The sequence below is a fragment of the Panthera uncia genome, chromosome C2 (assembly GCF_023721935.1).
Source record: "Panthera uncia isolate 11264 chromosome C2, Puncia_PCG_1.0, whole genome shotgun sequence".
NCBI classification, from domain to species: domain Eukaryota; kingdom Metazoa; phylum Chordata; class Mammalia; order Carnivora; family Felidae; genus Panthera; species Panthera uncia.
The window spans coordinates 85,289,608-85,306,837 of record NC_064810.1 but is presented as its reverse complement, the minus strand read 5'-3'; the positions used below and the strand labels follow the sequence as shown (position 1 = coordinate 85,306,837).

Here is a 17,230-nt window from a genome sequence, read left to right as displayed (position 1 = left end):
TTATTTTATTTTATTTTATTTTATTTTATTTTATTTTATTTTATTTTTTTTCAGACAAACTAGATTTTAAACCAAAGACTGTAACGAGATGAAGAAGGGCACTATATCATAATAAAGGGATCTATCCAATAAGAAGATCTAACAATTGTAAATATTTATGCCCCCAATGTGGAACACCCAGATATATAAATCAATTAATAACAAACATAGGGGCGCCTGGGTGGTGCAGTCGGTTAAGCGTCCGACTTCAGCTCAGGTCACGATCTCGCGGTCCTTGAGTTCGAGCCCCGCATCGGGCTCTGGGCTGATGGCTCAGAGCCTGGAGCCTGCTTCCGATTCTGTGTCTCCCTCTCTCTCTGCCCCTCCCCCGTTCATGCTCTGTCTCTCTCTGTCTCAAAAATAAATAAACGTTAAAAAAAAAATTAAAACCAAACAAACATAAAGAAACTCCGTGATAACAGTATAAGAGTAGGGGACTTTAACACCTCACATGCGACAATGGATAGATCATCCAACCAGAAAATCAACAAGGAAACAAGGGCTTTGAATGACACCCTGGACCAGAGAGCTTAACAGATATATTCAAAACATTTCATTCTAACTCAGCAGAATACACATTCTTTTTGAGTACACATGGAACATTCTCCAGAATAGATCACATGCTAGGTCACAAATCAGCCCTCAATAAGTACAAAAAGGTAGAGATCATACTATGCATATTTTCAGATCGCAACACTGGGACACTTGAAGTCAATCACAAGAAAAAAATTTAGAAAGACCACAAATTCATGGAGGTTAAAGAACATCCTACTAAAGAGTGAATGGGTTTATCAGGAAATTAAAGAAGAAAAAAATATATGGAAGCAAATGCAAATGAAAACACAACCTTCCAAAACCTTTGGGATGCCACAAAAGCAGTTATAAGAAGTAATTATATAGCAATACAGGCCTACCTCAAGAAACAAGAAAAGTCTTCAATACACAACCTAACCTTATATCTAAAGGAGCTAGAAGAGGAACAGCAAATAAAGCCTAAACCTAGAAGAAGGGAAATAGTAAAGATTAGAGCAGAAATAAATGATGTGGAAACAAACAAACAAAAAATCCATTAGACTAGATCAATGCAACTAGGAGCTGGATTTTGGAAGAATTAATAAAATTAATAAACCCGTAGCCAGACTCATCAAAAAAAAAAAAAGAAAAAGGACCCAAATAAATCATGAATGAAAGAGGAGAGATCACAACCAACACCACAGGAATACAAACATTATAAGAGAATGTTATGCAAAATTATATGCCAACAAATTGTGCAATCTGGAAGAAATGGATGAATTCTTAGAAACATAAACTACCAAAAGTGAAATGGGAAAAACAGGAAATTTGAACAGACTGGTAACCAACAAAGAAATGGAATCAGTAGTCAAAAATCTCCCAACAAAAGTCCAGGGCCAGATGGCTTCCCAGGGGAATTCTCTCAAACATTTGAAAAAGAGTTAATATCTTTTCTTCTTAAACTGTTCCTGAAAAATAGAAATGGAAGGAACACTTCTAAACTCATTCTGTGAGACCAGCATTACTTTGATCCCCAAATGATACAAGACCCCACTAAAAAGAATTACAGGCCAATATCCCTGATGAACATGGATGTAAAAATTCTCAACAAGATATTAGCAAATTAAATTCAACAGTACATTAAAAGAATTATTCACCACGATCAAGTGGGATTTATTCCTGGGCTTCAGGGGTGGTTCAATATTTGCAAATCAATCAATGTGATATACCACATTAATAAGAGAAAGGATAAGAACCATATTACCTTTGCAATAGATGCAGAAAAAGCATTTGACAAAATGTAGCATCCATTCTTGATAAAAACCCTTAACAAAGTAGGGATAGAAGGAACATACGTCAACATCATATAGACCATATATGAAAGACTCATAGCTAATATCATCCTCAATGGGGAAAAGCTGAGAGCTTTCCTCTATGGTCAGGAACAACACTCTCATCATTGTTATTTAACATAGTACTGGAAGTTCTAGCCTCAGTAATCAGACAACAAAAAGAAATAAAAGGCATCCAAATCAGCAAAGAATTATTTGCAGACAACATGATACCCTATGTAGAAAACCCTAAAGACTCCACCCAAAAATTGCTAGAACTGATACACGAATTCAGCAAAGTCACAGGATACAAAAATCAATGTACAGAAATATGTTGTATTTCTATATACCAACAACGAAGCAGCAGAAAGAGGAATTAAGGAATTGATCTCATTTACAATTGCACCAAAAACCATAAAATATCTAGGAATAAACCTAACCCGAGGAGGTGAAAGATCTGTATGCTGAAAACTATAGAACACTTATGAAAGAAACTAAAGATGACACAAAGAAATTGAAAAACATTCCATACTCATGGATTGTAAGAACAAATATTGTTAAAATGTCTGTACTACTCAAAGCAGTCTACACATTTAATGCAATCCCTATCAAAACACTACCAGCATTTTTCACAGAGCTAGAACAAACAATCCTAAAATATGTATGGAATCACAAAATACTCTGAATAGCCAAAGCAATTTTGAAAAAGAAAAGAGTTGGAGGCATCACAATTACGGACTTTAAGCTATATTTGAAAGCTGTAGTGATAAAGACAGTATGGTACGGGCACAAAACCAGACACATAGGTCAGTGGAACAGAATGGAAAACCCAGAAATAGGCTCAAAACAGTATGGTCAACTAATCTTCGATAAAGTAAGAAAGAATATCTAATGGAAACAAAGACAGTCTCTTCAACAAATGGTGTGGAGAAAACTGGACAGCAACATGCAGAAGAATGAAACTGGACCACTTAGCAACATACACAAAAACAGATTCAAAATGGATGAAAGACCTAAATGTGAGTGAGACAGGAAACCATCAAAATCCTAGAGGAGAACATAGGCAGTAACCTCTTTGACATTAGCCATAGCAACTTCTTATTCAATGTGTCTCTGGAGGCAAGGGAAACAAAAGCAAACATGAACTATTGGGACTTCATCAATATAAAATGCTTCTGCACAGCAAAGGAAGTCAACAAAAACTGAAAGGCAACCAACGGAATGGGAGAAGATATTTGCAAATAACATATCTGGTAAAGGGTTAGTATCCAAAATCTGTGAAGAACTTATCAAACTCAACACCCCAAACCCCCCAAATAATCCAGTTAAGAAATGGGCAGAAGACATGAATAGACATTTTTCCAAAGAAGACATCCAGATGGCCAACAGACACATGAAAAGATGCTCAACCTCACTCATCATCAGGGAAATACAAATCAAAACCATGATGAGGTATCACCTCATACCTGTTGGAATGGCTAACATTAACAACACAGGAAACTGCACATGTTGGCTAGCCTGTGAAGAAAGGGGAACCCTCTTACACTGTTGGTGGGAATGCAAACTGGTGTGCCCACTCTGGAAAACAGTGTGGAGTTTCCTCAAGGAATTAAAAATAGAACTACTCTGCCATCCAGCAGTTGTGCTACTAGGTTTTTACCCAAAGGATACAAAAATGCAGATTGGAAGGTACACATGCAGCCCAATTTTTATAGCAGCATTATCAGTGATAGCCAAACTATGGAAAGAACTCAAATGTCCAATGATTGCTGAATGGATAAAGAAGATGTGGTGTGTATATATGTATATATGTGTACATTCCATAAATATGTATACATTCCATAAGTATATATATGGAACATGGAATATTAGTCATCAAAAAGAATGAAGCCTTGGGGCGGGCACCTGTGTGGCTCAGTTAAGCGTCTGACTTCAGCTCAGGTCATGATCTCATGCTTCATGAGTTCGAGCCCCCTGTCAGGTTCTGCGCTAACAGTGCAGAGCCTGCTTCAGATTCTCTTTCTCCCTCTCTCTCTGCCCTTCCCCTGCTCATATGCATTGTCTCTGTCTTTCTCAGAAAAAATAAATAAACCTTAAGAAAAGAATGAAATCTTGACATTTGCAAGGACATGGATAGAGCTAGAGTGTATTATGCTAAGTGAAACAAGTCAGTCAGAGAAAGGCAAATACCATATGATTTCACTCATATATGGAATTTAAGAAATAAAACAGGTGAACATAGGGTAAGAGAAAAAGAGAGGGAGGCAAACCATAAGAGACTCTTAACTATAGAGAACAAACTGATGGTTATCAGAGGGGAGGCAGGTGGGGGATGGGGGATCTAGATGATGGATATTAAAGAGGGCACTTGTGATGAGCCCAGGGTGTTGTGTGTAAGTGATGAATCACTAAATTCTACTCCTGAAGCCAATATGAAACTATATGTTAAGTAGTTAGAATTTATATAAAAACTTGAAACAAACAAAAAGAACACACCACTAATTGTCTCTGTATAGTGTCCTCATTTGGTCATCCTATTCTTCAACTAAAGTAAGTGTCTCTAAAAACTTCTCATCGTCTCTACTATACCTCCCTGGAAGTTCAGCGTTGCCATCCGGTTGATCTTCCTGCTAATCCATTAAACTGCCAGGGCTGCAGTGATCGCTCATTTATCATGCTTGGTGGATATGTTTCAGCTCTGATTTTACTTGCTTACAAGCATTTGAACTTGTTTTCCTCTTGGAACCGCTCCTCTCCTGCTTTCTTTGGCACCATTCTTTCCTGGCTTCCTGCTGTTTTTTAGGCTGCCTTTTCTGACTTTCACTAGCATCTCTTCATTCATTTATTCCTTAAATATCCACACTGCCTAGGGTGCCTTTGGACTATCTTTCTCTGAAAACTGTTCTTCCTCATCAGTGTTGTCCATTTACTTGTTTAATCACTGTCTCTGAACTCATGACTTACTAATCGGTATCTTTCCAGAGCCAAAGTCTGACCATCTGACTCTGAGTTGGTTTTTCCTACTTGAACACCTCATAGGTACTTCAAGCTCAGTGTGTCCAGACTCAATGAATAATCCTCTTTCTCAGAGTTGTCCTTCATCTTAAATTCTAGAGACCTAGACATTTTGGATTCTGCTTTCATTCCATGGCTGGTTGGTGACCAAGTCTAGTTATCTGGACCTCCCAAATGGCTCTGAAGTCCATCCTGTCCTCTCCATCCCTGTAGTTTTTGTCTGAGGGCTCATTATCCCTTAAAAGGACTAATGCTTTAGCTTCCTGACTAATCTCCTTTCCTTCAAACTTGCTGCCTTCCATCCTACCCAGTCTTCATGGTACACCTGGAGTGATCTTTTCAAATGCACGTATCTGTAGCATTCTGAAGCTTAAATCTCTGTATCTCCCTTTGTTGCAAGATGAAATCCAAAATTCTTTTCCGTTTGATTACAAGGCCTTCCATCATTGGCCTCTATAGCCTTTCTGACTCTTACTTTTATTATGTCAGCTTTGTGCTCTAGACATATCTAACCACTTCTTCCTGGAATACATTATGATTTCATACCTTTGTACATGCTGTTTTTCCTCTCTGGGATGTCTCATTCCTCTTATACCTGTTGTATCCTTGTGGTCAGCATATCCATCTATCTATCCATCATGCATGTATGCATGCATCCATTCATCCATCCATTCATCCATCCATCCATTCATCATCCATCCCATCCATCCATCCATCCATCCATCCACGCATTCATTCATCATCCATCCATTCATACCTTCATCCATCTATCATTCTTCCATCTATCCATTTATCCATCCATCTATTCATCTACCTGTCCATCCTCCATCCATCCATCCATTCATCATCCATCCACTGATCCATCCATCCATCCATCCATCCATCCATCTACCTGTCCATCCCCTCATCCATCCATGCATTCATTCATCATCCATCCATTTATACCTTCATCCATCTATCATTCTTCCATCTATCCATTTATCCATCCATCCATTCATCTACCTGTCCATCCTCCATCTATCCATCTGTCCAGCTATCTATCCATCCATTCGTCTATTCATCCGTTCATCCATCGTCCATCTATCCATTATCCATCCATTTATCCATTAAATAAATATTTGCTGAGCAGCCGCTCAATGCCAGACCTGCTGGTCTTCTTATCTGACCAGCTCTGCCCACAGCTTCCAGCCCAGAAGAACTGTCATTTCCTCCTTGTAATCCTACCTTTTTCACACTTCCCTTAATACTCACCAGAATCTATAGTGCTGTTTGTATATATGCTCTCCTACTGTGCCCGTGGGCTCATCAAGGAATGGAGCATGTCTTCATTCACTTTGCAGCCTCAGTGCCAGCATAGAGCCTTACCCATGGGCACAGTCATGTTTGCTGACTGAGGAGTTGCCTTTTTTTCAAACCCTGTTGATTTCTAGTGGAGACTGAGGCAGGCACAGAGGTGATGGTTTTTGGAAAGAAGACCTAGTTTTTTTTTTTTTCCCCTGTAAGGAAGTGAATCTAATCCAAGTCTAAGGTGTGGATCTCACAATCAAGGAGAACCTCATATTCTAGCAGGTTTTCATGCAGCCCTTCTCCTTCTTTTCTCCCTCTACCATCCTGCAGAAGTGGAGGAGACAGGTTGGAAAAGTTAAAAGCATGCCATAAACTTCTGTAGAGAGATCTCAAGTGACTCTAAGATTGCTAAATGTGCCTACAGGTTTTATTTCATCCCTTTTTTTTGATGCAGGCACAAGGTGGGGAGAGGAGCAGGGGCTCTGAGACCTTGGTGGAGAGGGATTCTAAGAGAGGTGACATGAATTTGGCACGAGTAGTTGGAGAGACAGGTTTTTGAGCTAATGTGTTCTATCATATTCACATGCTTAAGATGTGAACCATAAACTTATAGTAGAAGCTGTAAACTTAATGTGAGAATCACAAAGATGAGTCACCCTTCAATGCCAAATGATAAAATGTGGCAAAGGAGACTTAACACTGATAATGGGACAAACTAAAGCAGCAGCAAGGCCTTGATGCTGCTATAACATGTGGCCACTTGAAAAGATGCCAGGCTTTGACCAGCACACCATGGTGCGCTGGAAATGTACTCTTTTCTAATAACTGAGAGAACAAACAGTGTGGAAATATCATTCTGGCCATTTGAAAAAAAATTTTATAATCCTGTTTGAGAGTAAAATTTTTTGTAAAAGTAAAACCCTTTTGTCAGAAAGGTAATGAATGACTTCTTTTGCTTAACCACTTGAATGGACATTTATTTCATTGCTGTCAGGTACTTCCACCAGAGGTAGAAAATACACGAAGCTTAACATGGCAACTAACCATTAGTTGGTGCTCCAAAATGTTTAGGGAGGTTAGATTGAGATTTAATATGACCAGAATATCAGTGACAGCTAATCAGTATTTATTAGCTCTTTCAACAGTAATTTTTGTGCATACCCAGGACCAAGCACAGGGACCCAGTGGGTAGCAGGGGAACAAAAGCCTTCCCTCTGGGATCCACCACCATCTCTCCAGAATAGTTCCATCATTGGGCATGGACTCTAGCCTTTTGGGAGCATGTGCCAATTTGAAGTTGAAATTTCTAGTTCACCTTGATCCCTGGTTCTACGTCCCTTTCCAGAAGTGGTCTTGATAATTTGATGAAAATAATCAGGTGGAACAATAGCATTGCCCTTCACCTACCTCCATTGACTTGGGTCAAGTTCTGGTTTATCCTGGAATCTCTGGTCAGGTTGAGTATTTCCTCTCGCCTTTTGTTAACAACTGAGAACCCTTTCCCTCCCCAACTCCCCCTGTCGTCTCTTCTGCATGTTGCATTTTAACAATCTCTTATTTTCTTTTCAGAAGGTAAGAGGGGCATCTGGTGGAGCTTTACCAAAAAGGAGGAATTCCAAGATTTTTTTAGGTAATGTAAATAGTAATCCATAGTGTGTCCAGATTTTCTGTGTGTGTATGTATGTGCATGTGCATGTCTGATTTGGAATAATAGGTTATTTATTTTTCCTCAGTTTAAGGATAAGAGGTACCAATTTAACTTGGGATGATCTGCCTCCACTTTGTGTTTACATAGTGGTGAAAGATGCTTCTAGTACTCTTAGTTGGGTTTAGTGTTTTGAAGCAATTATACTTACAGTGACTGGAGACTAATTGTGATTCTGCTTCTGCTCTCTTTTTTCACTGCTCTGAAAGTAGAGACATTTTTTCTTTTTTTAATATTAGCCTAACTATAGACTTTATTCAGATTTCACCATTTTTTCCCATTAGTGTTTTCTTTTTCTTTCTTCTTTCTTTCTTTCTTTCTTTCTTTCTTTTTCTTCCTGGGATCCCATGTTGTATTTAGTTGTCATGTTTCCTTAGTCCTGTCTAATCTTTGATAGCTCCCCAGTCTTTTTTTTTTTTTTTTGTCTTTAATAATTGTGACACTTTTGAAGAGTATTGGCCAGTTATTTTTGTAGAATGGTCCTCAATTTGGTTTTGTCTGTTTCCTTATAAGTCTGAAGTGTTGCATTTTTGGCAAGAACACCACAGAGGTGATGTGCCCTCCTCAGTGCATGATATTGGGGGCATGTGATGCTGAGGTGTCTTTATATCGGTGCTGTTAACCTTGATCCCTTTTTAAGGTGGTGTGTCTGCTGGGTTTCTCCACTGTGAAGATTCAGTGTAATTAATAAATACCTTGGGAGTAATACTTTGAGACTATGCTGATATCTTGTTTCTCTTCAAAGTTTTGCACGCTAATTAAAAAAAAATTTTTTTATGTTTATTCATTTTTGAAAGACAGAGAAAGACAGAGCACAAGCAGGGGTGGGGCGGAGAGAGAGGGGGACACAGAATCTGAAGCAGGCTCCAGGCTCAGAGCTGTCAGCACAGAGTCCGACGCGGGGCTCGAACTCATGAACCGCGAGATCATGACCTGAGCCGAAGTCGGATGCTCAACCGACTGAACCACCCAGGCGCCCCAGTTTTGTGCACTAATTTTATCATCTGTCATGGGATCTTGCCTGCCACAATGATTACTGTGGTATGTGCCTAGCAGTGATTTTCTTTTCCCTCATTTAGAAGAGCCAGTTTTATTCATGCTAATGAGCATTAATTTCTATATCCTATAATCATGATAATTTTTCACGTTAAGCTTCTGATATGTTTTTGCCAGGAGAAAAAGTGGTTTGATCATTTTTGAACAAGCAAGTTTATATCCCTAAATGCCTAGGATTATTGTTTGAAAGAAATTTAAAAATTGTTTGCATGTTATGATTTCATTTTGGTAAAAAAAATCTATACAATATATGCGCGTGTGTGTATATGTGTGTATGGGTGTATGCATGTGTGTACATATATGTATGTGTGTGTACATGCATGTGTGGGTATATACATACACGTATACATATATAACTGAGAGTCCAGAAAAATCTGGCAAAATATATTCCAGATTGTTAATAGTAGCTCTTTTCCAGTGGTGGGATTGAGGTGATTTTTATTTTCTTCTTTTTGCTTATCTGTATTTAAAGTTTTTCTATAACAAACATGTGCTACTGTTGTAATGAAAAGACACATTAATTATTTGGAAAGGAAATCCATTGGAAACAGTCGTGGAGCTGAGTGTCCTTCCTGCCTTGATTCTCTGTTACTCTACCCTGAGCTCATGCTTGCAGTCTTCTGTCCTGATTTTCAGTAGTGGTTTACTTTATGAGGCTTATCTGTTGTTGGCTTTTCCAGCCTGACCAATCTTCCCACCTCTCTATGGTCTTTGGACCACAGCCCAAATCAACCAGCTAACCCCAAACCAGCTCAGAATGGGCCTCAAAGCTGAAATGATTGTATGCATTCTGATGCTTTGGTTATTAGCTGCAGGCCCCCTTCTACTAGTAGAGATAATGTAACTTTTTTTTTAATATGAAATTTATTGTCAAATTGGCTTGCAGAGATAATGTAACTTCTGAATTAAATGATATCAGCGTGGCATTCTTAGAGGTGGAAATAATTAAACATTTTTGATTACTGTTGTTATTTTTCATTATTTTCTTGATTGAATGAAGATGTTAGCTGACTTCCTGCCCTTTAGCCTTTGTGTCTTTTGCCTGAAAGACCTTGCAGTTTGATTTCTCTAGTGATCATTTTGGTGGTAGAGGGTATGGTAAAGTAGCTATTTCAAATTTAACATTTTTTAATGTTTTATTTATTTTTGAGAGAGAGAGAGAGAAAGGGAGGGAGAATGAGAGTGAGTGGGGGAGGGGCAGAGAGAGAGAGAGAGAGAGAGACAGAATTTGAAACAGGCTGTAGGCTCTGAGCTGTCAGCACAGAGCTCGATGTGGGGCTTGAAATCGGGAACGAGGGCATGACCTAGGCTGAAGTTGGATGCTTAACCAACTGAGCCACCCAGGTGCCCCTTAGCTATTTTAAGAATTAAGCCAAAAGTAAGCACTGAGGTTTTGTGCATTATAGTGTGTGGACCTCTTTCATTGGGGAATGCTAACCTACCATTTCATTCCAGTCGATCCATTTCTATAGACTGGGGTCTGTGTTCACTCAATATTCCATATCTTAGGAAACCACAGAATATCCCTTAAACTCACAGTCCAGCAAAGATATTCTATTTGGACTGTACCGGGTTTAAAAAAAATTTTAAATTCGAACGTCATTGGTACTTTGGGGCTTGCCTAGGCCCTGTTTCTCTCTATTGTTTGTTACCCAGATGCTTCACAAATGAAGTTAGTTACTTCATCTGAGTAAGAATTTGGTTTTGCAAGCCCACCTTTATAGCTCCCTTGATATGATGCTTCATGTCCCCCAATAGCAGTGACTTTTCTCTTGTTACACTGATCACAGCTGTTTTCAAGTTGATGTGGCCTGTGCATTAATTTCAGTGAAGGACCACATTAGGCTTAGATCTGGTGTATGGAACAGAAAACTTAAAATATTGGTGACTTTAAATAAAGTAGATGTATATTTCTCTCTCATGTAGAGGATGTAGGGAAGTATCAAGTCTAGGCTAATGGGATGCCCTCATGTTCATCAGGATCTAGACCCTTCCCATATTTCTGCTTCACCCTCCATCCTGGCCTGTGAGTCTAACTTCATGGTCTCTTCATGGTCGTTAACTTTTGTCAGCCTTCTCACAGATCCCTAAGCAACATTCTGTTTACACCTCTCTGGTCAGAACTTGGTCACGTGGCTGTACCATGTGTTGTACAGGAGACTGGAGAGTACGTAAAATTTATTAGCTGGCGTCATTGAGTAAAGTCTGTTACTAAAGACGCAGGGGAGAGTGACTACTGGGAGGCAGCTGGTAGCCTCTGCCACAGACTCCTTACCTAAAAGGGATGTTGGGTTGTCTCTTCTTGGAGAGGAAGAGAACGCAGAACTCTCTTATATAGTCCCTTTGTTTCTGTGACTGGAAAGCACTTTTCCATTGCTATTGAAATGTCATCCTGATGCTCCTCTTCCCCTCATAAAATAGATGCAGCTGACTCACGCGTTCTCATCAAAGCTTCTTGTACCCCAGTCGCTTCATGACTTGATGACCAATTCCTTTTCCACTGGCCTAATGGTGACATTATAATCATTCATTTATGACTCCAGATTTTATAAGGGAAACTGAGGCCATTAGCTGGTGCTGAATGGCTTATCTAGGTCTCCTGAGCACCATCTTGCCCTTCAACATTCAAGTCAGTCTTCCCGATTACCTTGATGTCCATTCAGGCGAAGTCACAGTTAAAGATCCTTGCCTCAGCTCTAGCTTTAGCTGGTGTATTTTTTTATTTTTTAAATCAACAGTGACAATTATTAATTTTTGAATCACTTAAATTTTTACTTTTTATATTTAGGGTTTAAAAAACATTTTTAGAACAATGTTTTTTGGACACAGCTTAAAATTGAAAAGTTATGAGGGGCTGTATAATGAAAAGTAAGTTATTCTTGCTTCTCTGTCTCGTGGTTACTTGGTTACTCTCCCCAGAGACAAACAGTATTTTCTGTTTGCACATTTTTATATATCTTTTATATTTTTCCCAGCAATAGTATAGACATATATCATGCTTTTAGAATTTTTTCCTATAGGCAGTTGGGAACCATCAACACTTAGTTTCCAAATTGTACTCTGAGGCACCCTAGGGTGCTACAGTGAGTTCACAGGTGCACCACAAGGTATTTTTAACTCTTCAAGGAAACGACAGTGGTACTTGAACATTGCATGACCTATTTTAGTATATGTGCTGCTGAAGCGAGCACAACATTGCATGACCTATTAACTTGCTGTAGTTTTACTATTTGAGTATCCTGTAGTCCTTTCAGTGACTTCACCTCTTGGTAAAGCTGATTTTTCGGTGGTTTCTATGGTAAAAGGGAGGTACCATGTGAAGATAAATGTGGAACAGAAAATGAGGGAGGCAGTGTTAACATCTGACTCAAGAAGTTGTGCAGTGCCCAACAGGTGCACACATAAGGGATTGTGGTTAAGAGTGAAATAAAACATTTCTTTCAATTTATGTTTATTTTTTCAAATGGTTACTAAATCATTAGAACATAAATATTTATTAAGTTGTTTGGACCTAACTACTATAAACAGAGCCCTTAGGCATTTCTTTTGGCTTAGGGCTGCTGTGCAGAAATCATTGGGATGCTTTACGCTGCTGTGTACTGAGAAAGTGGGTAGCTCTGTGTTAATGTTTTTAAGCTAGAGAGGGATACTATTAGATTGTCTTTTAAAAGATAACTTACAACAGTATGAGAGATTGTGAATTTTTGGGCTAAGCTGATTCAAAACTTACTGTTTTATGAGATGGAAGGAGAGAAGGGGGGAATATAAGGGGGTCCAGGATCTTCAAAGAATACCCCAGGACTCATGATGTGGTTCTGGCCTCATCTTACATACTTTTTTACAGTCAAGCTACAAATGTGTATAAATGTGTAAATACTTGCTAGTACATTTAATGCATATCTTTGGTATGTCATAAATAGTGTTAAATATTCACATTTTTATTGACTTCCCCTCCTTTCCACCACTTTCACAAGTAGGAGTAAATGAGTCAAGTTCTTTTGTGTCTGAAGTCTGGGACATTGAAGAACCGTCACTAAACCTCAGAGAACTTGAATTTCCACCTTTTTGGTTTTAGCCCTAGCATTCATACTTGATGAGAAGTAGGTTGAAAACAGAACGTTTGTAAAAAGTTCTAGGAGTGGGCCTGTTCAGAAAAGTCAACTGTACCTGTAACGGCCAGAAGGTTCTAGTGAACTCCATTTTGCCATTTCCTTCTGAAGTAGGTCCCAGAACAGGGTCTGTGTTCAAGGAGATTTCCCCCACCTAGTGCAGATCTCACAGCACTAGAGCAGCCAAACTGCTCACCTGTGGGGTACAAACTAGTTAATCTGGTCAGGCTGGGAGAACTCTGAGTTGGGCGTCAGAGCCCTGGTCTGATACAGGGATCTTTTCTTCCATGGTGCTTCTTCCCAGCTTAGGCAAGTCACTTCTTGGAAATGGCTGTGGTCCCAGCCATTTCTTCCAGGGATCTGAGAGGGTCATTGAAGTAGAATTGGGAAAAGATATTAAAAAAAATTTTTTAAGGGGCGCCTGGGTGGTTCAGTCAGTTAAGCATTGATTTCAGCCTTAAGTCATGGTCTCGAGGTTTGTGAGACCGAGCCCTGCGTTGGGCTCTGTGCTGAGTGTGGAGGCTGCTTGGGATTCTCTCTCTCCTTCTCTTTTTATCCCTCCTCTACTTACGTGCTCATGCTCTCTCTCTCTTGCTCTCTCTCTCTCAAAAAATAAATAAAATAAAGACTAATTTTATTTATTTATTTGTTTGTTTGTTTTTAGATTTAGAAAAAGAGACCATCCAGGTATTGCCAGTTAATAGCCATAGTGGAAAGTACCTGCTGGGAGAGGTTTGGTGGGGGTCCTAGTCCTACTGGTCCTTAGGGTATAATTTCTCTGTAGGTTCCTCAACTAGATATTTTGGGGAGTGGTAAGACTCTAATTAGAGAAATTTGGAAATTGTAGATTTATACTTAGGACTGTGGGGTCATATATATTTAGGAGAAACCGTAGATTTGTCCCTTAAAATCAGAGTGTAAGTTACTTCTGCTGACTTTTCTCTCATTTGGATAAAAATATTTGGGAAAGATCATGTCCCCTTCCATCCCATTGAATTAAAAATAAAAACAGGGGCACCTGGGTGGCTCAGTCGGTTAAGTGTCCGACTTCGACTCAGGTCACGGTCTCACAGTCTGTAAGTTCAAGCCCTGTGTCGGGCTCTGTGCTGACAGCTCAGAGCCTGGAGCCTGCTTTAGATTCTGTGTCTCCTTCTCTCTCTGACCCTCCCCGACTCATACTCTGTTTCTCTCAATAAATAAATAAACATTAAAAAAAAAATAAAAGCAACTCTAAACTAAGTGTAAAGAAGCTCAACAAAGGGGGTTACCTGGGTGGCTCAGTCAGTTAAGTGTCTGACTCGATCTCAGCTCAAGTCTTGCTCTCTCAGGGTCATGAGTTTAGGCTCTGCATTGGGTGTGAAGCCTACTTAGAAAAAGAAAAAAAAAAAGCCCAGTAAAGTTCTGCTTTTTGTACAACAGCAGTTTTGCTTATTGTTAAACACATATCAGTTACCAATTAAATAAAACCCGAACCCACAACTACCCTTCTGATGCTCTTGCTTAGCTGTTGTCCGTAGCATATTGGGGTCTTTAACTTCCTGGAGTCTCCTTTCACAGACATTTACTGAGTGTGTGGTATGTGCTGGGTACTGTGCAGGGGCTGGGGGTATGTAAAGTGAATAAGACTCGTTTCCTGCTGTGACAGCTTACAGTCTGGAAGCATTTGAAGTTCATATCTTCTCCATACTGAGATTTCATAGAAGGATCCCCACGTGATGTCATGGTTTTCCTGAAACTTATTTCAGGATTGCTTTGCAGCTGGGTAACCAAAGGGAAGGGGAGGCACTTTTGATTATGTTGGTTGTCAGGAATGTAGAGAAGGTGTTGATGGTGATTATGGCGGCTGCTATCTGTGGAGCCCCTAATACCTGCCAGATCCTATATTAGATGCCTTAGAACCTTATCTTGTTTAATCTTTTCAACAATCTTTTGGGGGTACATAACATTATTCATAGCTTGCTCCTGAGGAAAATGAACTTGGAAAGAATTTGCCCAGGATTACATAGTTAGTAAATGACAGAGCAGGATTTTTTTTGGACTTAGTTTATCATTGTGTTCAGCCAGGTAAGATTTGACTTAGCATTAAATGAGTGTGTTTTCTGTGGACAAAAGGCGCTTAGATAATATGTTATATGAGCCCAATATGTACACAAAAACAAAAGGGTTGTACTTTGGTTCCTTAAAATTGTCATAAAAGATATAAAGATTAAAGAATAGAAAAAAGCCCACACACCCACTGTTTTCATTTGTTCAGGTTTCCTTCTATTGCTTGTCTGTGGGCATAACTTTTACAAAGTTGTCATTACCGTGAAGATGAATTTTGTATTTTTAACATTGCCATAGGATAAATATTTCCATGTTTCTACATAGTCTAAATAAATATTTAAATAATATTCTGTTGGGTTCAACACCATTCTCATTGAACATTTAGGTTCTAATTTTTAAAATTATAGATATTGGGGCATCCGAATTTTTATTACATGTAGAATGTTTGTGAATCATTTCCTTTAAATAAATGCCTTTGGTGACTTTAAAAAAAATTTGAATATCTAATTGCTTTTATTAAATATTTCATGAATTGGGCATCATTCCGTCTAGCAAATAATGCCTTTAGTGACTTCTTAAATTCTTAGAATCATCTTTGACATTGCTTTTTGTCAACTTGAACACTTACAGCTATCAAATAATGTTGGTTATTTCTTTATTTTGATATTTCTGATTCTTAGTATTTGGACCTTTTATTAAAAATTATTGAGACTGTATTTCCCTGTATCTCATTTTCCACTTAACACTGCCTTCCTTTTGAGAATTCAGGAGCAGCGCTGTATACAAAAAGATACTAAGTTTGTGATTGGAGGCAAACAAGAAGGTAATAACAGAACCTAGATCCTTTGGTTCTCAGGCAGCTGCTTCGTCTGGGAAAATAACTTCTTCCTATCTATAGACCCATGTTTGTGTACCTGTTTATGTGTGGTGTGAGTGGAATATGGCTCAATCGCTCTTTGTCACCATAGTTCCAAACATCTAAATATACAAACATGATCTGGGATCCTGGCATCCATGTGAATGTAAGGCTGAAATGTCCAAGGAAATACTGTGACAAGACATTTCCTTGAGCCTTCACCTAACCTTTAGCAGAGATTAGCCAAGCAGATAGGTGAAGACTTGATAAATAACAGGCTAGAGGAGCTCAGTTTTCTTACTGAAAATTCTGCACAGCCTGAGGACAACAGGACTAGTTATATTATGGAGTTTTCCCCTCTGGCTTACAATGCAGTATTTTAATAACTCCTAGAGGGGGAAGGGGACAGAGAGAGAGATGGAGACAGAGAGAGGGAGGTTGACATTTTATTTTTAAAAAATAGCCCTCATTCATTGACTACCCGTTATGTGCCTGATCTCTTGTCTACAATTTCTTACATACCCTTGTGTAAACTGTGTGAGGTAAGAGCTGTTATCTCCATTCTACACGTGAGGAAACTAAGGTTTAGAGAGTTTGTGACTTGCTCAAAGTTACATTAAATTTTGGAGCTGGGATCGAACCTTGGCTTATCACTTCTGAAATCCTGTGCTTTCTTCCATCTTACAGTGTTACGAAAGACATTCCAACCCATTCTTACGCAATCAGGAGCCTGGTACCCGGCAAATCATAGTTAACAATTTACTCCTTTAAAAATCTTTAAGAATTGAATATCTAGCACGTGTATCTATTTTAATTGTAAAGCTGTATGATCGGACTCAGACTTTATACATCTGTCACTTATTAGTAAGTATTCATAACTTAGGAAAGATGGTAGACCTACATTTACTCCTGGTTTGGGGCAGATGGATGGTTGTCAGAGGAGGGAATCGTAAATGTCATGACCTTTGTTTGTCATTGCTGTGGATTTCTGGCTTTCCCAGTGAGTGCTGCCTTGGTGTAGAATGTTTTCTCTTCACTTCTTGTTCTTTGTTTTTGTTTTCTCCTCAGATCTAGATACTGATGACGATTTAAATAGCGACGATTATGAATATGAAGATGAAGCCAAACTTGTTATATTCCCAGACCACTATGAAATAGCACTACCAAATATTGAGGAGTTACCAGCCCTGGTCAGTGAGTGTGCACGGCTGCTAGCTAGATGCGCGTGACTCTCTGTGTCAGGTGTGTGTGCGTGTGCGGTGTGTGTGCATGT

General features: G+C 39.0%; 1 protein-coding gene across 1 annotated transcript in view; it reads left to right on the top strand.

The window, feature by feature from the left end:
* Positions 1–17,230, top strand: part of USP13 (ubiquitin specific peptidase 13) — a 116,304-nt gene that overhangs the window by 26,969 nt on the left and 72,105 nt on the right. The window contains exons 3-4 of the mRNA XM_049629553.1: positions 7,755–7,815; positions 17,026–17,147. Of these exons, the coding sequence (XP_049485510.1) occupies positions 7,755–7,815; positions 17,026–17,147 (183 nt within the window). The remainder of the gene's footprint in view (positions 1–7,754; positions 7,816–17,025; positions 17,148–17,230) is intronic.